Source organism: Pleurodeles waltl, chromosome 1_2, assembly GCF_031143425.1.
Source record: "Pleurodeles waltl isolate 20211129_DDA chromosome 1_2, aPleWal1.hap1.20221129, whole genome shotgun sequence".
Lineage (NCBI taxonomy): Eukaryota > Metazoa > Chordata > Amphibia > Caudata > Salamandridae > Pleurodeles > Pleurodeles waltl.
The window spans coordinates 600992736-601016485 of NC_090437.1; the positions used below are offsets into that span (position 1 = coordinate 600992736).

At 40.1% G+C, this 23750-nt stretch overlaps 1 protein-coding gene across 1 annotated transcript in view; it reads right to left on the reverse strand.

The window, feature by feature from the left end:
- Positions 1–510: 510 nt before the first annotated feature.
- The window catches only part of LOC138301868 (uncharacterized), a 188281-nt gene continuing 165041 nt past the window's right edge, over positions 511–23750 (reverse strand). Inside the window, exons 10-11 of the mRNA XM_069242359.1 lie at positions 11179–11344; positions 511–9880 (exon numbers count right to left, since the gene is read on the reverse strand). Of these exons, the coding sequence (XP_069098460.1) occupies positions 9686–9880; positions 11179–11344 (361 nt within the window). The 3' untranslated portion in view covers positions 511–9685. The remainder of the gene's footprint in view (positions 9881–11178; positions 11345–23750) is intronic.

Genomic DNA, 23750 nt, shown 5'->3' on the forward strand with positions numbered 1-23750 from the left:
ATGCATACAATTACAGAAATGCCTCGGGGAGGTGGCGGTCCATGGGTCTCCAGGGGTCCCCATGGCCCCCACATAAAATTCCAGAATTGCCCCGGGGAGGTGGTGTTCCCCAGGGATGGACAAAGCACAGGAGGGGGGCCCCGTGTGTAAAGTATCATTGGAATACAAGCAGCTGCACAAGGGCCTTAAACCCATGAGCACCATCATGTGCTCCTAATCAAATATACAAAATTATTTTCATTGATCTCATGCTTTCACCACCATGTTCTGGGCACTAACAATAATGGAGACTGTCACATCCACAAAGTATAAATATAGATCAGCATTGCCGGGAGATTTGCCTTGTAGGCACAAACAACAGAGGCACCCCACACAGAACCCATGATTATATCAGATACAATTTGCACTACCTTGTAAAACCGGACTCATACAACAGGCTGTTAATGGTTGCAGCGTATCTCAGCCCCAGACAAATAAGGCTGAAAAAAATCAAACCATGAGCTACAGAAATTAGTGAGCCAATTGTTATCTTTATTTTATTACACATCTTTGACAGTCTGTCTTTGGTATAATGAGAAAGGATGCTTACAAGATATAAAAATATAAATTGTAAAAAAAATAATATATATATAAACAGAGAGCTAATGAGCTGTTTACCAAGTAATTGTGCCATTTCCTCATTACATTATTGAGTTTACATAATGAGAATCAGGTTTGGGAGAAACCATTTTTCCCTTTTGTCTGTCAATTGCCTAAATACAATACAATAGAAATAAGCTGTTGCTGGTTAGGGATGCAAAGCACACTTTCCTTTTTTTGCAGCGTCCTGCTTTACCTGAATTAGGACTATGGGATACATCAATTTTCTGTAGTAAATTTGATAATTCAATACACATTTATAAGTTACAGTGAGTACAAATATCGGGTGTATAAAATACAGGTTGTCAGGAGTTCAAAAGAGTAAAATCACATACTTTGCAAAATATGATATACATTTCTGAAGTGTTAAACACAAAATGGCATCTGTTGTATCATGTAAGAGAACCTGAGAACACACACATTCACAGAAAGCTTCTCAGAATGTCAAAAGAAAAGAACTGACATATTTTTTTAATTCTGCTAGGAAAGGACAAGGATTTCAAATGGATTATTACCAAGGTTACATATGTTTGTTTGCCTATGATTTAAAAACGGAGTCTTCAAACACGTCAGGGCCATTTTCTTCTAAGCAAGTAATGTCAAGGCCATGCTTCCTCTGAATGGATCAATCAATAAAGACTTCAATGCACACGTCATGAAGCCTTCTTTTTGTGATCGATTAAATAGTACTCGTCTTGGATAGGCCCTCTTAGAGAATTAGGTAGTGCACAGGTCGAAGGCACGAAGCAATGGCTCTAGGGAATGTTATCTGTTCTAAAAGGAGGTTCAAAGAAGTGGGAGAGGAGGGCATACTGGTCAGAGGATGTGGCCTCTACGTACTGCAAAAAATAATAGATTCACACTTGTCATTAAGTTACATGCAAGTCATTTATTTTCTGCATTTGTTTGTAGGGTCCCTGAAGAAAATGTCTGCATGGCCTTGCAGAATATGAATTAAATAGAAAAATAAACTCATTGCTTAGAAATCTAGAAATGCCATTTTAGGCGATGAGCCAGGACCCCACATTTAGGACATTGGTACCACTCAGGGGGTGGGTTCTAACATGATTTATTTACAAGGTATGGATGCCTAGAGATGAAAAATATGTGATAGCAAGCCATCACTCTTTGCCTTTTGCCTGATATTATTGTATTAGCAGCCATAGCTGAAAAAAATAATGGTTTTCATATTTTTGATAAATAGTGTACAAATTCATCATATGTGGAAAAATAAACCTAATTCCACAAGATTGGTAACATACCATATAAGTTAAAAATAATTATATTTATTAATTGTAATAATAACAATAGAGTCCTTAAAATAATAAAACTTCATTGTATTTCTCATATATTGATATAGATTATATGCATATTTTCACTTACAATTTTAAATAATAATAATTGTCACATCTTACATAGGCAATGCATGTCATGAGTGAACATAAACACAATTTTATTATTCACATTTGCGGTCATTATTTTCTTCTGAATAGGTGTCATCATTCTCTGCATCTGTTTGATTTTCACAGGTGGGAAGTCTTCACATGTCAGTGTACTTGGTCATTTAGACAGCAGACACATGTTGGCAGTTTAAAGTTCCTAATGCAGTTGCAAGCTAGTAGATCTAACACAGCCTGAGGTGCTGGCTGCGCCTCCATCCAGTCCACCGCTAGTTGCTCTAATCCCTTGTGTTTTTCCAACCTCCACCCTCTCCCAATTGGACTAGGTATCTGTGGATCATTCAGAGGACAAGCCTTGCTTAAAGTGGCTTGATAATTCGCATGTTCAGCATGTTTCTTCAGACAGTCCCTGCAAGGCGGAAGTTGATGTCTGTCTCACCCTTTTTTTTGCAGAATAGGTGATATCGCATGTCATTCACGTGATGAACCGAAGATTTTGGTGTATACCACAAGCACGAGAATTGCTCCAATTTGTCCATTAATTCTTCAGAGAGATCCCATTCCTCTCCAAGCTGAGAAAATAATTCCTGTGTATGTCTATTGGCAGACAGGATTTTGAATGCACTTACTTTCCCTTTTCCTTCAAATGTGCCTACTGTGTTACATCAGGTAAACGTATGTATAACGACCGTAGCTCGATAAACATTTTCACCAAGAGTTGATGCTATTTTCCCAATGTCAAGGCCTCACAGGCATATTTTAGTACCACATATCAGAAACAATTTAGCCAAGATTCTGTCATGGAATCCCAAATACATAATAAACACATTGGTGTCCTCTGAGCTTATCATTATTGCCTCATAACCCCATTAGCAGCCAGTGCAGCATGCAGCAAGAAACAACCATCTGCTTCTTCGTGTGTACTATTGAGATCGGGCAGTTCGAGGTCCCCTTCAGATGTGATTTTGTAGCATGTTTCTTCACAGTTTGCGAACAGTGTTTTATTCTCAAGTTTTACAAAATACTCTGTTGTCCTCCAATTGTTAACATGAAATACAATGAGAGTTGTTTTATTCGTTACGTGGTTTAGGAATTTCCTCCACTGTCTGACAGTCTTGGAAGGTGAGATGCTCTGTAACTGGTGCCTGAGTTCTTACCCTCTGATTGACCTTTCAGTTCTTAATAGATATCAAATTGTACATATCAAACACAACATAAATTCTTTGACTCCTATTTCCTTCCCCCAAAGCCAGGGACAAGACAGATATAGCCACATCACCGAAGTTTGATTCCTCTTCTTTTACTCTCTGAACAAGAACAATACCATCAATCAGCGCGGTTGAATTTCCAGGTATTTCCTCAGCATGGTTAACGTTTTACTGTAAGTATGTTGGTAAAACAGGATTGTTTGTCTTTCACAACAGATCTTCTGGAGTTGCTAAAGTCCATGGTAAAGGTCCTAAGGGATAAGTATATCTGCCATTTTTGAAGGTTCTGATTCTGTGCTGTCACAATGATTCAACCAAGTAGTGCTTTGTCTGCTTTCATGATGATTGCCCTGCCATTGCTGTTCACTGCCTTCTTCTTGGACATGTTAGTGAAGGTTTTTAGTTCATTATTTTCATTGAGTAATGGAAATTCTTAATAGGTTGATTATTCTCAAGTCGCTCAAGTTTGAAGTCTGTATAGCACTGTTCACCTATTTCATATGCCCTCATCATGTCATATACTGTCTTGAGATGCCTTTTTTTGCCATGGAAAGACTAATGAGATCATGTGGTCCAACAAATGGGTTAATTCAGCTTTCAACTAGACTAACAGCTCTCGTAACAGTATCTTCATCTTTTTCAATTTGTGACTTATGTAGGTCTGTGTAAGATCTGATCTGTTGTTCTGAACCATTTCCCTTATCTGACCCAAAAAAGCGCTTCTGTGTTCAGCTGTCATATAATGTACAACACCCGCTTTGAGGTTGAACCTTGTCATACCAACCATCTACTGTGTCTTTGTTGTCTTTGTTGACTGTTACCATTATTGCTTGATCGACCGGAATTTGTCCAAACGGATTAACATCTGACAGTTGAACTGAAAAGCATTTGTTGATGAAGTTGTGGTGTAACTCTGGATGTTTCACTGCAAGTAATGTAATTTCGGCATAGCATACAGGAAGATATATAGCGCAGTTCATCCTGTCATACGCAAAACACCATGGGATCATAGAGCGTATTGCGGTAAGATGTTAATGCCAATTTACTTCTAAAGCAGCACACAGCAGATCTAGAAAGCCATTTTCAGTGACATTCACATACAACATCCAAAATGTAGAGAGATCCCCATTATAATGATAGAAATGTTCCAGGAATACATCCCAAAGCTGTTTTACTTAGACAAAGTCAGCATTCTGCAAGAGGTCATCTAATCTCTGCTGGCATAGGTCTTTTGCAAAGTCATTAAAGTCCTCAAAGAAGGAGTAGATTACCTGAATGTTCTCTTTGTAATTCTTCTCCACCCAGGGGATAAATTCCAACCAAGCCAGTCTCAACATAGCTTCACACACACTCTTGTGTACCCAAACTCCACAATTGTACATATGACCTTCTAGTACTGATAATATTGATCCTCCTGCTATTGTGTCTTTTTCAATGCAAAGGTCGCGGAGGCAGGTGTCTTGAAAGCATTTTCCAAGAATGGACATGACATTGCAATTGATGTGAAAGGTGCTCATTCAAAGAATAATTCTGTTGTAAGTTGCTTTATGCTTCAAGACGATCTCAGTTGCTTTTGCGTAAAGAGCTTGATCCATGACCACTACTATTTCTGCCAAATACAGTGATTCCCTTATCAGCTCTGACTGTTCCAAAATTTCAGAAACAGTTGTCAACTCAGTTGCAATGGTACTATTGGTGGGCAGGTAGCCATGGTATCCACTAACTAGGTCTCTAGTACCGATGTTAAATCCTGTCCAGCTTGGTATTATCTGTGTGAGGCTCGCTCCTTATCTTATTATAACCCAGATTATGTTCTTATTTTGTGCAAGCTTCAATTGGGCAACACATTCTGGCATGAATTTGGTACTCGTCATCAATGGCTGAGGCCCAACTCGTTCACCAGAAACATACATGAACAATTTTTCAATATGTGTGGTGGCCAGCTTTCTATGCTTTTGTTCCTCAATGCTTGGGAGAGGAGCTGCGAAAGTTTGTGGTCCAAACAACTTTGGCTACACAGCTAGCTATCCAGTTGTCTCGATGTAAGCCCAGTAAGAGTCTTTTCCAGCCTATCAATGTTATCCCATGCTAAATTAGTGAAGACATGAGGCTATATGCTGGGTGGAAGAACAATTTGCTCATTTAAGGTAGCAGTAAGTTTCTGAAGACACAAGGCAGTATCATTTTCTTCCACTTGTGAGTATGAAATCCCATGACCAAGTCTGTTTAGAGTGAGAATTATTTCTACCTTCCCTATCAGCATTTTTACGGTGTACGGGAGGAACAACTCCTTGGGTGGGTTCTGCTGGCCTTTTGTGACTGCATACATAATGTCCTAAATGAATGATTGCATAAGTAAGGCAACCGTTTTGGACTGCTGTGTTTTCTGGCTCTCCAGTCAGAAATCCTAATAGGAAACATTTAAGGTAATCAGGCACTGTATATGAATCTTTATCAATGTCTAATGGATGATATGGCCATAGTGTTGATGTGAAGTTTATTTTAATCATTGCTCTTATGTGTGATGATGTTTGATCAACGATCTTGTTCATGTCTGCTACCTTAACCTTTAAAACTGATCATTCTCTTTTCAAGCTCTGGTTTTCTCTTGCAATGTTCTGTAGCATGACGCTACCAGTTTGGGCAAATAATTCCCCTTGGTTCTCTGGGAATATGTGGAGGCTGGCATCAAACTCAGAGTCCATATTTCTTCTAAGATGCTTCTTGGTTGATTCATCTATTCCCTGTATTCCTCTGTGAGTCAAGAGTGTTTCAAGCCTTTCAGTGAGAGTCGTCACTCATATTACCTCTTTGTTAGGAACAATCACAGTTCTAATGTATTGAAATAGTTCATCATATGCTTCATCTAATTTTTGTAGTGATCATTGGTTTGAATGCTAGATGCATGATCTCCCTCCTTTGCTTTAACCCTTGTATAGTTTCTATAACAAGATGCATGACAATGGGCCTCTGCAGCTACTATATCCCTACTACGAACTGCTAGAATCTTTAAATCAAAATTAACGGTTGCACACTCTCAAAGTCTTTTGTCAACGCTAAGCTCTGTGGCCTTGATTAATTTCTCATACATTGATGTTCCCCTGTAGCATTTTATCTTTCCACAAAATATACATTCTTCACCATGCACATTTGCCTTCAATGATGTTCTTCTGCTTAAGCGTTTACTCATGCACTCACTCGTTCCAGCATTATGACTGACACTTGCTTCAGCTTTTTCGCTTAATAGTCTGTTAATCTCTCTTCATAGTAAACAGGCTCCTGCACTTCCTGTGGTAAAATACTTGGGGAACCGTGTTGCTTTCCAAATTCCTTGCAATGGCTAACAGTGGAATATGATTCCTTACTTAGGCTTCCTCCAACAAAGTTTTCCATGATGAGTTGTCCTGCAGGCTTGTTAGCGCAACTCCATGTTGGACATCTAACCATAAATTAATTATATACTGGAGATCAGACGGACAGGGTGTGCTTGTTTCAGTCTTCTTCATGATGCTGCATGGTCATCCACCACCGGCTCTGGAAAAAGAAATTATTCAGAAATGTATAAATTTTACTTGGTGCACTTAATATAATCATAATTACTATTATAAGTATTATCAGTTTTTATAATCACATTTACTGTAATTGCAATTTTTTATAATAAAATTCACAATAATAAAAATTATGAAAAACTTCCATTTACATCAAGGTATATTGGTATCTGAGAAGTAACTCACAAAAGGCAAAGAGTCATGACTTGCTATCACGTTTTTTCCATCTCTAGGCATCCATACCTTGCTAATAAATCATATTAGAGCCCATCCCCAAGTGGTACCGATAACATGGTTGGCTCAAGGCTTACTTCTGTTAAAAGACTGAGGAACGTGCTATTACTGACTGTGGATCGGTGGTACCAGCCTTTATTACTATGATGCTTGTAATAAGTGGATGCCCTGAAGATGTTTGAGAGCTGGTAAGCAGTCATGAAAGAGGATGATATTGTGTAAATGATGTGGGAGAGTTTGCAAAGTCACCTTCATGGACTTCTGAGTACATGGTTTACAAGAGATCAAAATTAGTAGACAAAATATGTCAGAAATGTAACAAGGTGTGGACGTTGTCATCAACTATGCAGACCATGTTTGGAAATGTTCATCTGCTGAATAAGAATGATTATATAGGATGGCTACAACACATCTTATGTTCAAGTACCTACAACATATCTATTTTCTATTAGGAGTTTTCTTGGAGCATCCTAAACATCAGCATTGCTCTATTACATGTAAATTTCCCCGTAGCTTGCTGTGCAAGAATGACTGCTACCTTGGGATTGACTGCATATATAGGAATATGATGTCTCTTTTATCTCCCTGTCCACACTAGCCTTTTCTTTTCAAGAAACACCCTGGATCGGATTACCAAAGTGGGTGAGGGCCTAGGTTTGCATTGGTGCACATCCTCAATGGGTGTGCTTGACGCACACTGGACCAGTGCACCGTCCAGCACTAGCGCTAACTCTCTGAGTTAGTCCCTGTGCTGGAGAGTTCACAGTAGGAGAGCACAGAGTGGGTTTACCCTAAGGAGGATCTCAATATTTCTTTGGGATCCCAAAAGCCCCAAAAGACTGAGTCTAGGAAAGGGATTGAGACACAGACACTTACACCTTGAAATTAAAGTAAGTTGTTGGTTTTCCGAATAAAAAAATCCACCTTTTTAGACTAAAATATAAGCATGTAGATTTCCAGATAGAGCTCTGGATGGTTTCTTAATTTCTAAAAAAGTAGTAACATTACAAAATTCATAAGGTTACTACTTTCCATTGTGAAAAACTTACCATAAGTAAATCTACGGGAGATCCTGAGAAGCATCTGAAAATAATCTACAAAGATCTCTGATATTCACTTCTTGCAAAAACGTTTGGGTTAGCGTTCTCTGAAATATGCTGGAAGGGTGAAATGCTCATACCTAATGGGTCTACTTCTAATGTCTTTCCTGGTTTGTGCTTCTTATAGCTGGAAAGGCTTTTGTCTGTAGCTGACTTGTCCTGTAGTTCTCCAATTCTCTCAACCTCCACCTCTCTCCCTGTTTATCAGTAATCGTAAGATATATTTTAAAAACTTTGCATTGAATTTGTGTTACTTTTTTAATGCAAAGCTGATGCAAAGTGTTCAGATGGGATTTACTATCCAACACAAATTGAGATTTGCATTGGATAGTAACCCAATGCAACTCAAAGTTGCTCAATGTGCTGCTGTGTGTTACTTTTCATCAAGTGGTGTTCCATTGGTGGTGCATGGGCAGTATGCACTATGGTGCGAGGCTGTCTGCTTTCCTCCTGGCTGCCTAAAGTGTGCCAGTGCAAGAAGAGATCAGAACAGCATCACATCTTAGAAGATATGGCACTGTTCTGCTCTCTCCCTTTCATGCAATGCAGTGCAGCAAATTTAGTTGCTGCCCTCTCTTGTGTTGCATGCCTTCTTGATTAAAGAGGGGCTTAGTTTGTATGTCTCTTGTGTTAGATTGCACAGTATGGCTTCTTCAGCAAAGGATTTTATCATAGGCTTTAATTTTTTTTTTTATAAATTGAGGTTGTCTTGTGGAACAGTTCCTTCTGGTGATATTATACTGGCATTATAGTTGCTGGGTATGACTATAAACTAGGGCCAATTTCCTTTTTTAGTTTGACTGCCATCATGGTCTTTGAATGGGTTGTAATTAGGTAAATACAACTGTCAAATTTGGGTCTTTGGTACCTGTTGATTTTGATGGCTTCATCACCAATGTTCTACAGAGGTCTGGCACATTTAGACTAAAACGGGATGGATGGCGTTTGCTCTGGAGAGTTAAGGGTTAGGTGCAGACCAAAAAACCAGTACGCGGTTTGTACCTATCAATTTACACAACATAGATAATTGATCATAATCAGTTATCAAAATGCTTAAGTCTTGTGCTTCTGGCACAGTACTTGCTCTCCATGTCTACAGGCAGACTGGGTGCCCAGATGAACCACAAATTCCTCCTTATTACCTTGCCCTTCATAGGAAGCTGAATACCTTCTGTTTGTTTTGTTTACGTCAAGAAGCCTATTGGTTTGTATCAGTCCATGAAAAATACATGTAAACAAATAAATGCATTTATGAATATTTTACAACTTATGAAAGTTCAGTGTCATCAGTCTAAGCTAATGATAACATGGTAACAAAGAATGTCATTAATAATTTGCTGCTAATTGGACTTCTCCATTCGCAGGGGAGATTTTATAGGCACATTGTAAACATTAAAGACCACAATCCATAAGAATGTAACATGAAGAAATGTCACATAATGATGTGGCCGTTCACTTAGATGCACTTTCTATTGTTCAATCCTTCATACCGTTTTTACTCGTGGTTTCTGAATGTAGGCTTGTTTATGGAGTTCCCCCCTCTGTACTATTGTTCATCAGAGATAGGAGAGTTTTGCTTTTCGTATTTGATCCTCCCTCAGAGAAGGAATCAGATGACAGAACTCCAATAGGTTTAGCAAAATGCCCCTATTAAAAGGATTCACAAATCGTCCATTTTCATCCTTGAGGTAGCTGTACTTCATGTAGTTCATTCGCTCATTGGTTGTTATGTTGACTGCTGCCATGTACACCTGCAGTCAAAGGACATTAGAACAGATACATCAAAGGACATTAGAACAGATAAATCAAAGGACATGATAACTCAAAGGACATTAGAACAGATGAGCTGGCCATTTTTCTATAAACAAAGCTTCATAATATAATCCTATACTTGCCAGGCAAAGTATACAATTTTGTGACAAATATAGTTTCTGTTTCTATTTTGACACATGTGTAAATAGTTTATAGATGGGTGTAATGGGTCTGCAATTGATTGTGACTATCTGCAGTGCTGTTCATATAGATAAGGGATGCTCATTGTCCCAACACTGGTATGGTTCTCAGGATTCCAAGTTTGTTGCCAGTAAATGATTACTCTTGATTACCTTTAGGCTACTTATCAACCAGACTAGGAGAGCAGAGCTATATATTACACTATATATCTTACAGGCTTGGGCCTTAGACAGCAATGCTACATATCAGGTTAAATACACCCACAATAGCACTTTCCACATTGGCACTGAATATAATGCACACACTACAGTGCCAGTTTCTGCATTGCCTCCAAGGCCAGCACCCAGAGCCATGCCATCTTCAGTAGAGTTCAGTTATATAAATAATGGAGCAAAGCAAGTGTAAGACCTTCCTTATTCCAAGGATCTCCAAAGAGCCAAAACATAAAAGTTAAAAATCTAGCCATGGTCTTCAATTACATATTTCCCTTTATTCTACAGATAGAAAATGTCACAAAACAACTGCTAATAACAAAACATAATCCAAGAGAGACATAATGCTCTTCTTTAACACATAACAGCTGTCCTAAGGACTGTTTCATTAGCTAAACGTAACCATTTCAATGCAATGCTCATTCGTTTGTTTACATTTTAAAAATGAGGCTTCCCATCTCATCGTCCAATCTATCATAGGGAAGCTCCTAACCCCACAGAAGAAAGAGCCTCATTGGTTTGTGATTACAAACACAGTAAAGATGTATGTTTTATGGGTCTTCTTTAAGGTGTACTAGAAATGTGGACAACTTTACATTCAAGCCAGGATAAATTATCGTCACCAGCCAGAAACATGAGTTTTGAAAACAAGGGTCTCCTGTTAGCAACACAAATCGGAAAGTCCAACTTTTGATGCTATACTTATAATTACACACTACAGTTCAGAAAAGCTTTCAGTGTTAATCTCGAAAGATGCATTACCAGACTCCCGCCCAGGACTTTACTGTCATCTGATGATGTGATTTTTCTCAGGATGTCATTTTGTCTGGCTTAGTTTCTTAGACAAGAGAAACAAATTACTGAATGAAAATGAAGGAACATACACAAAGTGCAGCCATTCCTCCTGAAATGACAGCGTTGACAGAGAGAAATAGGAATCCCATTCCGAGGAAGAAGCTGCGTCCAACTATATCAAACCAGTCCCAGCACAAGTATGCCCCGATCGTGCAGTTCATGCACATAGTAGCCAGGAATGCAACAAAATAGGCCCTACAAAATAAACAAACAACCATAAATTTATGAAACTTCTGGAGTACATCAAAGACCTTTACATTAAAGTATGATTTGCCAAACTTTAAGTTCAACTGTGAAACCTCAAAGTTGTGAGAAACCAAAATAGCTGCATACGAATATTCTGAATAACAAGCTTTGCTTCATCATTTACAACATAAGGAACATAAAAAAAATGTGATATGGGTGGCATTATACATTTTAATTCCCTTTCGTCTGTGCAGCATCTACCCTTAAAAAGACAGAGCCCAGTTGTCAAAGATGAATCAAACAGTAATGGACCATAATACCACACAGTGATACGTAGAGAGAGAATTTCTAAGAAAGAATGCAATAGAACTAGTGACATGCTAACAGGTTGTTGATGAACTCCATACATATATATAATTTCCTACCTACAAATTCTATCATTATTTAAGTGTGTAGGTTTAGAATATAATGTATTGTAGAACTATGCACTTACATTTACTCTAATACATTGATATAGGTTGGCATAAGTATATTTTACTTGGTATTCTACAAACAGAATAGGATCTTCGGCAGTACAGGCATTAACAGTAGTTGTGACTGAGAATGCTATTCGATATTAAGTAATCATTACTATTTCTGATACTGCCCTCTAATAGATGGCTACGAAACACACACACACACACATATTTGGTTATGTCTAGGAAAGTAATACAGCATTTAGATCGTGATAAAATTAACACAATTCCATAAATTGATTAAAATATTTATAAAATGTGATACTATAAGGAGGGCATAAAAAACAGAAGAGCTAGTTTAGAATTATAAGCACTAATCCTTAACAACACAGGCTTTTATGAACCAACGCATTTTTCCCAGAATGGCTAAAACCCCTTGATACACAGGCCCATATTTCTAAAACAATGCTACTGAATTGAATTTATTTGTGAGTCAAACAGCACATGTTGCATGTCTTGGATTTCTTTAGATCATAAAGTTCATGTGCGTAAGACCGTCCCATCTTCTAGTTTAACATCATAAGGGTAACTCTCTGATCCCAAATATAACTAAAATGTATACATCGAGTGATGATGAGTAAGCACATACATGGCGGAGGATGTCTAAATAATGAGGTATCTTTATGTACGTAAGGTCATTTTTACTCATATAGTTTGTGTCTGATTTATAGCTTAAGTTAAAGACAGCATTCCTAATAATTATTTGTGCATGCATGATATTTGCACATGTAAAAGGGTCCTCTAATTTCATGTTGAGATGAAAAAAATAAAATCTACATTTTACATCCGAATATTTTTTGGTATTTTGATAGCCAAGACGACTTTGAAGTTGCTGTCTTAAACATATTACCAGTTTGCACAAAACATTTCATTTTGTATTATGCCATCCCCAAAAGGCTTTCTTTTTAAATGAGTCCCCTATTCACACTGCCGCTAAAAATGACTAAACTCTGCCCTTCTCATTTGATCAATTCCCGAAAGAAAAGAGAATGATTAATTGAGCAATAGTGAGTCCATACCATTGTGCTTAGGGCAGTCGAGGACACAGTGGGCCCTGAAGCTGCCACCATTAAAGGAGTTCTTTGACGTTCCAGCTTAGAGGCAAAGGCTTGTTTTGCATGGACTTTGAGGCAGGGATCAACCTCTGAATAAGGTGTGTGGCAATGGTAGGTGGCATTGTTTTGGGCTACCTTCACCCTTTCTTCACTCGCTCCACGTCTCCACAAAGAATAAGGGACAGAACTACTAATTTATCATACCTGTTGCACCTTTTGTCTCTATTGTGCCTTTAGGCTCTGCCACTGGACTGTTAAATGTGTAGTTTATTAGAATTGGGTGTGGCCAACATTAGTCTGGGGGCCCACTCTATGTTAATCTGTAAAACAGATACTATGTTGATTTGTAATGATGTACAATATGGTTCCCTATAAATGATTGTCCATAACAGGAAATATGTTAATAAAAGTTGCCTGCTCTTACAAGTTGCCACCTTCCTATTGATTGTGCCTATTACAATTTTAAACTATGTATACATGTATTTATTGCATTTATTGTTTTTATAACTTGCTAAAAATATCAATGGGTGGATGCTGATTAATACCAGACAGAACAAGCAAGGGTAGAAGATTCTCAGCAGGCTGAAAAAGTTACTTAATACCAAATGCTTGGTGGAAGATGCGGGTCTTCTGTTATTTGCAAAATTATCTGATGTTAATTATGGTGAGGAGGCAATGGGAAATAATTCCAGTAAATAGAGCCTTGGTGGTGCATAGGCCTGCCCACAACCTTTTTGTATCTCAGTGGGAATGTTTCGTGTCTGTTCTTACTTAGCCATCTGGTGTGATATGTTTGTGTTTCTCTTGAGGTCAACAAGGCACTCTACCTAAAGTACAGAACTTTGGACTTTGCACCACACAGAGATTTCTGAAAACGTTACATCAAAGGTATCCTATATATTTCAAGTTCATAGAGGAAGTTTTAAAAGATTTCAATTTTAAATATGTCAGAATCACATTTCAAGTTGTCGGACAAATAAAAGGATTAATTGTAATGGCCAATAGAACACGCAAGGTGTGTGTAAAGTGGAAGGAGATGCTACTCAGACATCCTCAGTTATATATGCTTAACTCAAAAACCCATATGAATGTGGAGAATGACACTGAACTCAACCAACTGAAACCTAATCCCATTTTTGTAAGGACTCAACCATTGAGGTAGTTGGGCAAGGAAGAGACATTTAAGGTAAGATGCATGGATGAGATGCATCATTGTTTGCTTGCCCACTCTGAATTTACAACAAAAGTAATTTTTTTATTATCAAACAAGTACTCAGGATGCTGCTACTGAAATCTATCTGTTGAAAGAGACTGCAGAATCCTGACTCTCATGCAGTCAGGCTGACCCGAGTATTTTTTTCTGCTATAATATTTTTTTCTGCTGTCCCACTTTCACTAAGGGCCGTGAACTCAATTTTCAAGAAATTGTGCTGCCTGCAGCACCAGCGGTAGGTCAGTAATTCTGCAAGTTGGTGCCTCTACTCCATCATCCCAGTTTGGAAATACTAGAAGCAACTTCGGTTAATCTCAGAACTTGAAGCTGCACAGTCACAAGCAAATAAATGGCCTGGAACAGCATGTAGGATGATACAAATAATTCCCTACTTAAATGGAGGGGGCATATGATGGGTTTTGTTTTGTTAACCTATGTTAAAAGGCTCTCAACAAACATCTTTCCAGATGCATCTGAAGCTTTAACCTTAGATTGTATTAAAGCCTGAATAGTCTTAAGGTATTTTGATACCCTAGGTGACTTACAAAGTTTACCCTACAGCTGACACTGGTGTCTGCAAAGTGTTGTCTGACAAAGCTTGACCTCACGACAAACCCCCTGAAGAACAGTCCATCTACTAAGAGAGGAAGCAGCTTCTCTCAACCAAGATTTGGCAAAGCAAAACATTGCATGATTCATGGGCGCTGCCCTCTAGCAGAGTGCACCATAAAAGAGCACCTGTGTGACCTGGGCACAGAAATGGCCCTGTAGAAAGTATATATGTTGGGTCTGTAATCTCTTTCTCTCAGAGTCTGCCATAAGTGCAATGTTTTTAGTGACGTTCATAATGGACATCAAGTAGATCTGTGGTGTTGTGTGACCACACCCAAAATCCTATATTAAGTGTAACGTTCATTCTGTCTTGTACAAGGAAATATTCGAATGATGCTAGTGCACAAGCAGTATAGTCAGTAAATATGGCATTTCTCCCACCACTCAATTGAAAGGTGAAGAAGACTGAGAGTTGACAAGCAGCCCAGTGATTTCGATTACATCAGAAGATCATGAATACCACAGCGAAGAGCCGCCAGAGGTCTGTCACAGGCTCATAATGAAAGATGAACAGTATAGAAGGAAAAGTACAGGGGGAGTAAGCAAGATGGGAAGAAAGATAGAGAAATGGGAGAAGAATTGTAAAAAAGAAATAAAGGGAAAAGAAGGAAACAGAAATAATGGGAGGAAGAAAATAGAGAAATGAAAGGAAGAATAAGCGAGAGACTGAAGCAATAAAGAAGAATGAACCAAGGATAGAAAGAAGAAAAGAAAGAAAGAAAGAAAAAGGGGAAAACACAAAAAAATCAAACATTGGTGATAAAAAGAGAAGGGAGACAAAGGAAAGCGAAAAAGGGGAAGAAAAAAGTGGGAAAGAAATGCGATAAGCAAGAAAATGTAGAAATGAGAAAAAACAGGGAGAGCATGATAGGGAGAAGAAAAAATGGAAAGAGTGCAAAACAAGAAAAATTTATAACAGATAGAAAGACCAAAGGAAGAAGGGTGAAGCAAGAAACTAGGAAAAGAGAAGAATAAAGAAAAAGAAAGTGGAAATCAGAGAAAAGGAAAGAAAAGAAGCAAGCAAATAGGGAGAAAAGAGTGATTGATGGAAACAGAAATAAAGACAAATAAGATAAATATGAAACTAGAAACAGAAAGCAGAAAGAAACAGGAGAAATAAGAAAAATAAGGAAAAGCGGAGTATAACAAAACAATAAATCAGGATAGCTGAAAAGGATGTATTGACACAGGAGCCCCTTATTGTTTATCTAATGCCTAGGGTCCTTTTTGGAAAAAAATAATGTAACTCCTTATCTGAGGGTGTTACATTTAAAAATAGGAGTGTTAACATTTCAGCATACCCTGATGATATATTACTATATATGTCCAACCCCACACCTTCTCTGAATCTTTCTCTTAATGAGGGTCATTCTTATTCTGAAGGTTCTGGTTATAAATAATAAAATAACAAAACATAAACTCTTCCTTTAAATAAACACTGTTTGAGTTATATGTTTGAATATTCTTGTTTTGAATGTTCTCCTTAATGATCAATGTTGTTCCTAAAGTGTTATTTGTTCTATCCATGCTTCCATTCAAACTTCTTTCTTATATATTTACCCCATTCGATTCTATGAGCCACAGGTAGGGAAGTGCTAATTAATATAGCAGATAAAATCGAACATTGAGCTGTTCACTATTTACTGGGTGTGAAAATTATCGCTTATCCTGATTTGCCCTTACCTCTTTAAAATCCTTATGCCTCAATATCTTCTGGATCATTTCCATTCCTTAAGGTCTGTCAGTTATTACCTGCCAAAATGTAACAAGGGGAGCAGACTTTATCACACATGGTAATTACCAGGTACAATAAACATCTCGCCACTTGTAACTGAGATCCCTGCCTCATGCAGCTCACAATTTACGTGGCTGATTATAATCTACATGTTCTAACTATCAATGGAATGAAAAATCCCCCAAGGTTGCATTAACTGTACTCAGAAGACCTAAAATGGAGTGTGGAGTTCAATATCCTTATTTTTACAAAGTACCATTAAGCGATTATTCTTATAGAGCATTTTTGTTTACTTTATGACTAGTTTTCAATCCCTCCTCCATCTTGGGTCTCTGTTTAAAGATCTTTGTTACCTGATTTTTCCATTAAAAAATTCTATGTGTCATATGGGCCTACTTTATTAAAACACATTTATTACTTTCAAGAGAGTATTGTATCCCAATTGCTTTACACTCGCTCTCTCACTTTTACCTCTTCCTTAATATGGTATAATATAAACTTGTGCCCTAAGGTAACTATAACTCGCACACCTGCCATGCAGTTTTTTTAATCAAAAATGTTACTGCAACTATTACATTGAGATTATCAGTGATGTATCAAAGAGGTCATGAGTGCCGTAATTTGTGGGGCCATTAGCAGTGCATGGCGACGGCACTAGTTTTAGTTACCTTACGGCATGAGTTATAGTTACTTGTGATAATTCTAACTATGGTGAATTTCTACGGTTTTGTATGTTTAAAATGTGAACCTTGCTATAACGTCCCTGTAACCTTTGTTTTGTTAAGTGAATTTCTATGGTTTTGTAACATAAAGTAATTTTCATTACTATACATTAATCCAACCAAAGGCCTCCCTTCCCCGGCTGATTTCAACACTGGGGACCCCATCCCCCTGGGTCTGGTGTTAATATATTAATTTTTTTGGGGAGTGAGGCCGCGTGGTAATCTCCCGATGCCGGTCTCACCCCTGGGGCCCGGCCTAAACATTTAATTTTTTTGGGGGTAGGTGGAACTGCTTGTGGGCTGATCGCGGCCCTGGGGAGCCCATCCCCTTGGGCCTGGCCTAAACATATTTTTAGTTACTCTCTGGGTCGGGGTCCGTGATGGGCCCCCTTCATTCCTTAAATTCACCCGCCTGCAGGGGAGGGGTGCATGCCCCTGCATACAATTCTATCTTTGCCCTGGGGTGATGGTGGTACCTAGAGCTGTGGGGGGTGGGTGTGGGGCCCACCAGATTTAATTTAGCTGTGGGAGAGGTGGCGAGGTCAGTTACAAGTGTCGTTTTTTAAAATACGTTCTTGCCGGTTCTGCGGACCCGCTGCGACTCTCTAAAAAATGTTAAAAAAATGCTTTTTTGCTCTTGGTCAGGGGAGAGCAGCACCAGAGCTAAGGGGTCAGAGTATCACTACCCTAGCTCCTAAGATGGCTGCCAACATTTCCTTGTTGAAGTGTTGGCAGCCAATCAGATCTCAGCACGAGATCGGGAAGGTATATATATTGTATACAAGTTAACGGCCAAACCACTGAACGGATTTACACCAAGGATGGCAGAAAGGTAGCTTTTGGTGCAGGTAGCATCCTTTTTTTATTTACTTCAAAGTTGAAATGTCGGATATTAAAAGTTATGCATGTGATGTCATCTCTGCCATTTCACAGCAGGGCTGTCTCTCAGGTCAGATTTGAATTTTACAGACTCCTTACAAGACTCAAATCTCAAACACCAGTGCTTATGCTAGCATCTTAAAGACCAATATCTATAGACATGATAGAATACAGCTAAAAGACTCTTGAAATAATAGCTTGTCTGTCTGGCACCAAACCATTAGGATCAGCAATAGGTGCCGCCACATCAAAATACGAGTTTTGAATGTATATATTGGAGAAATGCAACAATTAAGTTTAAGATTTATTTTAAAGAAAAACTACATATTTGTTCCTAAATGCTAGTGTTTCTGAAAATAACAAATCCTTGTTTTACATCTGTAGTAAATCTTCAAATTCAGCACACAAATACCAGTTTGTGATTTTTCCTAATAACTTGCATGGGCTAACGTAACATATGGGCAAAATCTGCCTCTGTTGTCCATCCTTCTTAATCTTTGCTTAAACAAGAATGGACAGAGTTATCAGCTCTCTTTTTGTGTGTGTGTTTCTGTATGTCTGTGTGTTAACTATATATATATATATATATATATATATATATATATATATATATATATATATACATACATGCCCAGTGGTGGTTGCCACTGGGTAATTAGGACCTAGTTTCTATAGAAAAAGTGTTTTTTGTTTTGCTAATACTTTTGGCGCAGTTTGATGAATCTTCAAGGACTTTTCCCAAAAAAAGATACAACGCTCACTTCAGCTGCTGCCTCAAAAGCTTTGGGGTGATACCTTAAGCGAGGGCAGAGAAAAAAGGGGGGGGGGGCCATAACGCTTTTTCCCCACGCATTTTTCCATGGGAATGTTGAACAAGTTAACGGCCAAACCACTGAACGGATTTACACCAAGGATGGCAGAAAGGTAGCTTTTGGTGCAGGTGCAACATATTCACTGGAAAACAAAAAGGATAAAGGACATGAAAATGTCAATTGAAACATACCGTTTTAAGCAAACAAAACCATTGTAATAAGCCAGTTATAGTTATCTCAAATAACTATAACTCATGCCCTAAAGTAACCATAACTCGTGCCCCCAAGTGTTGTCATTAATGATGTAATTTCAGATGTTGCAGAGATGTTATCAATGATGTAATAAAACATTTCAGTGTGATGTAATATGTGAGTTAATTAGCAGTGCATTTTATATGAAGAGTTGAACTGCCTGTAAAGTGAAATTTTAGAGACATTAGACTGTCTTATTTTGACACTCATATTTATCGAGGTGTTTGGTGGGTGGGGGTGATGCCTGGCAATACCCCTAAGGTAAATCAGACTTGTCTGGTGCACCACTTGACTATTTCATAAGTGCCTCTTAAGTGATGCTTGTAATGTTATGGATTTAGCTAATGTATTTGAATATTGTGCTGTAAAATATTCCATTTGGCCTTATTTTTTCAAAATGTTCTTGTGTAGGAAGGACTGCCACAGACAACTCGAGGGAACACAAGCCTAAAAAGTGGGTACTCACTTTTATAGGATTATTTTGAGCAACTCTGCAGAAAAAGGCACCATGAGGCCCTATATTTTTTTGTTTTATATTCTCATCAGCAAATTCTGTCCCTTAAAACTTTCTAAGGGGCTCAGTGCCCTTACAAATATGGTTAAGGTGAACAGTATTTAATTTCTGGCTGTCGTCCAGTGCTAATCTTTACAGGCTCTTTGATTTCTCATGTTAACTACCATTTTTTGTTACTGGGCTACTGTGTACATGAGTAGGCATTTTAGACAAATCTGTTTCAACACAGATTTTACCCAATTGGATTGTGTGCTTGCCTTATATCTGGAAGCTAAACATAATCTAATCATATCACACTCAAATTCCAGTAAGTCTTTCACCAGGCTCTTGTTAGGTGTGCTTGATTCCATTTAACAAATATTTCTAAAGATGTGCTGCCATTGTTTTTTCCTTAGAATAAGTCCCAATTTGTGAAAGGTCTTTCTGCAGACATGGAATACTGTATCAAATGCAAGATAATGGTGTACTGAGAACTAAGGCTGCTGTGACGTAGTACTTAAAGTTGGAAAAATACATTTATTTGTGGCCCTGTGAGAAAAAGGGCCTGAATACTGGTCTGCTGGGAATGCCTGTTTTACTTGACAAGGATGCATTGTAGAGTGTGATAAATGTTAGGATCACGGTAATCTGGGCAGATGCTGAATAAATTTGACACAGTCTAAGTAAATATTGATACATGCTCTTTTGGGTATTTATCTAAAAGTTTAAAGATTACTCTTGCTGATGGTCAAGCATGCAGATGACTGGACTCTACTGACTTCAAAACAACATCTATTACAAATAATTCACTTTGATTTTGTTGGAAAGTGGTTTATTAGTAGGGGTTGGTAGGTACCCACCACTGGTAATAAGGCCACAATCACAATATAAGGGTCAGTCAAGGTCTCAATAAATTAATAAATTAATCCCTTGCTCAACCCTTGGTAGCTGTTAACAAGCAGGCAGGTTTAACTTAGAAGACAAGTGCGTAAAGCATTTAAAAACACCATTAAATTAAATAAGTAAGTAAGACACAACATACAACAAAAATCCAACACCAAGTATAAACATAGGAAATATTCCTATCTTTAAAATGACATCAAACAGCAAAAATCAAATGTATGGAACCAAAAATATGAAATTTTAAAGGTTAAATGTAAAAATGTGCTTTCTAGAGCTTCAGGAGAAAGTCAAAGTTTCAGGCCAACCGCAATAGAGCGTGAGTCAGATGCACTTAGCAGTAGAGCCCGTCAAAAGTTTACCTAATGACTTAATTACTTTTTTGGAGCTTTTTTCTCTCATCGGTGAGGCTCCTCGTCAGAACAGCTTTTGATGTGACATTGACAGCTTGGCTCAGTGCGAGGTATTGGTCAACTCCTGGAAGTCTGATTGATGGGGAAGAGCTCCAGAGGTTCAGCGGGATGAACCTGAAATTCAGGCTGGTTGCGATTTGACATTGGCAGCTTGACTCTGTCAATTGCTCCACACTTCTCCAAACTTCTGGCTATTCTTCCAGAAGTCCTCCACTGGGTCTCCAGAGTTCCACAACACCAGTTCAAGTGTCTAAAATTTCTGAGATGCTGGAACTAAGTTTCCAAGAATGCACATGTCGAATCCTTAACAGTTCAATTAAAAGTGGTCAGTTTGGTTCTTCTTGGAGGAGGAGATGCAGGTGAAGCTCTTTTAACCTGTTGTTTTCAGGGAATCTTTACTTCTGCAAAGTCCTTTGAGCTCTCAGTTCTCAGTGTTCAGCAATTGCAGTCAACCAGATTGCAGTCCTTTGGGGTGCTGACCAGGGTTCCAGCAATGTAGTCGTTCTTCTCCTTGTAGTTTTAGACAGGGATCTGAGTTGCTGGTCAACTCTCCCATATGTATCCAGTGTTTCTGGGCAGGCAATCAGGGGGGCACCCCTGACCAATGGAGTGCAGGGTGCCACCCTCTGGGGTGACCACTTTCTGCGATGTGTGGCAAAAACAATCGCAGAAAACACGATTCTTAAAAAATCCAAAATGGAGAAACTCTCCTGAAGGTTAAGATCTGACTATGCCCTCCCACTGGTTTGATCAAGTTTCTTTATCATTCCCCTTCCAGCCCTTCTGCTAATCTAATTACTGGGGCTCCCATCTAGCTGGGGTGGCAGGAAGTGGGGTGAGCCTGTCATTCCCCCTTTGAAGCCCATTGTGGCTCCCCAGCCCCCTTTTGCTCTGCAGCTTGCAGATCTCCACCCACTTATTGTCCCATTGTCTCAATGCAGGCCAATTCACGCCTCATTAACCCCTTCTGTGGCGCGGACGTAGTGGTTACGTCCCGCGGCACAGTGCTGCTGTGCCGAGGACGTAACCACAACGTCCTCGGCACACAGCCCAGAGGGAGCACTCTCGCTCCCTCTGTGTGCTTCCCCCCCACCCCCCAAAGTCAGGGATGGAAGGGGAAGCCCTTCCCCTTCCACCCCCGCCCCCCCATAATGACGTCAGCGCGCGATGGCGCGCTGACTTCATTATGGGATCCTCGCCGCACAGGAAGCCATTTGCTTCCTGTGCGGCGACGAGTCAAGAGGTGAGTTCCTCTTCCCGGTGGGTGGGGGGTTGGGGCTAAAGAGGCACCGGGGAAAAGGAAAGGCTTTTCCTTTTCCCCGGTGTCTCTTTGAGCATTCCTGCTGCCCGATCGCATTGCGATCGGGCAGCAGGAATGCCCACTAGACACCAGGGATTTGTTTTTTTTGTTGATCTTTCTGTTTCTGGCACGCGGGGAGCGGCCCCTTGGGCAAGGGTCGCTCCCCTTTAGGGGGCAATTACTTAGGCCATTTCTGCCCCCCTTGGGGGCAGATCTGGCTACTTTTTAGCCAGATCTGCCCCCAAGGGGGGCAGAAAACACTAGATCACCAGGGATTTATATTGTTATGTGTATTTATGTGTGGGGGGGTGCCCCCTTGGGCAAGGGGCGCCCCCCCCAAGGGGGCAGAGAACTGTTGGCCTTTTCTGCCCCCCTTGGGGGCAGATCGGCCTATTTTTTTTAGGTCCATCTGCCCCCAAGGGGGGCAGAAGCCACTTAGGCACCAGGGATTGTGTGTGTAGTGGATGGGGGGGCGCCCCCTTGGGCAAGGGTCGCTCCCCTTTGGGGGGCATGTCTTTTAGGGCCATTTCTGCCCCCCTTGAGGGCAGATTGGCTACTTTTTAGCCAGATCTGCCCCCAAGGGGGGCAGAAAACACTAGATCACCAGGGATTTATATTGTTATGTGTATTTATGTGTGGGGGGGTGCCCCCTTGGGCAAGGGGCGCCCCCCCCAAGGGGGCAGAGAACTGTTGGCCTTTTCTGCCCCCCTTGGGGGCAGATCGGCCTATTTTTTTTAGGTCCATCTGCCCTCAAGGGGGGCAGAAGCCACTTAGGCACCAGGGATTGTGTGTGTAGTGGATGGGGGGGTGCCCCCTTGGGCAAGGGTCGCTCCCCTTTGGGGGGCATGTCTTTTAGGGCCATTTCTGCCCCCCTTGAGGGCAGATTGGCTACTTTTTAGCCAGATCTGCCCCCAAGGAGGGCAGAAAACACTAGATCACCAGGGTTTTTTATTTGTATGTGTATTTATGTGGGGGGGGTGCCCCCTTGGGCAAGGGGCGCCCCCCCCCAAGGGGGCAGAGAACTGTTGGCCTTTCCTGCCCCCCTTGGGGGCAAATCGGCCTATTTATTTTAGGTCCATCTGCCCCCAAGGGGGGCAGAAGCCACTTAGGCACCAGGGATTGTGTGTGTAGTGGATGGGGGGGCGCCCCTTTGGGCAAGGGTCGCTCCCCTTTGGGGGGCATGTCTTTTAGGGCTATTTCTGCCCCCCTTGAGGGCAGATCAGCCTATTATTTTTAGGCTGATCTGCCCCAAGGGGGGCAGAAACCACTAGAACGCCAGGCATTTTTTTTAATGTGTTTATTATTGTGGGGGGGCGTCCCCTTGGGCACGGGGCGCCCCCCCAAGGGGGGCATTGACCTGTTGGCCATTTCTGCCCCCCCTGGGGGCAGATGGGCCTATTTTTGTAGGCCCACCTACCCCCAAGGGGGGCAGAAGCCACTTAGACACCAGGGATAGTGTGTGTGTGTGTGTGTTAGTGGATGGGGGGGGGCCTTGGGCAAGGGTCGCCCCCCAC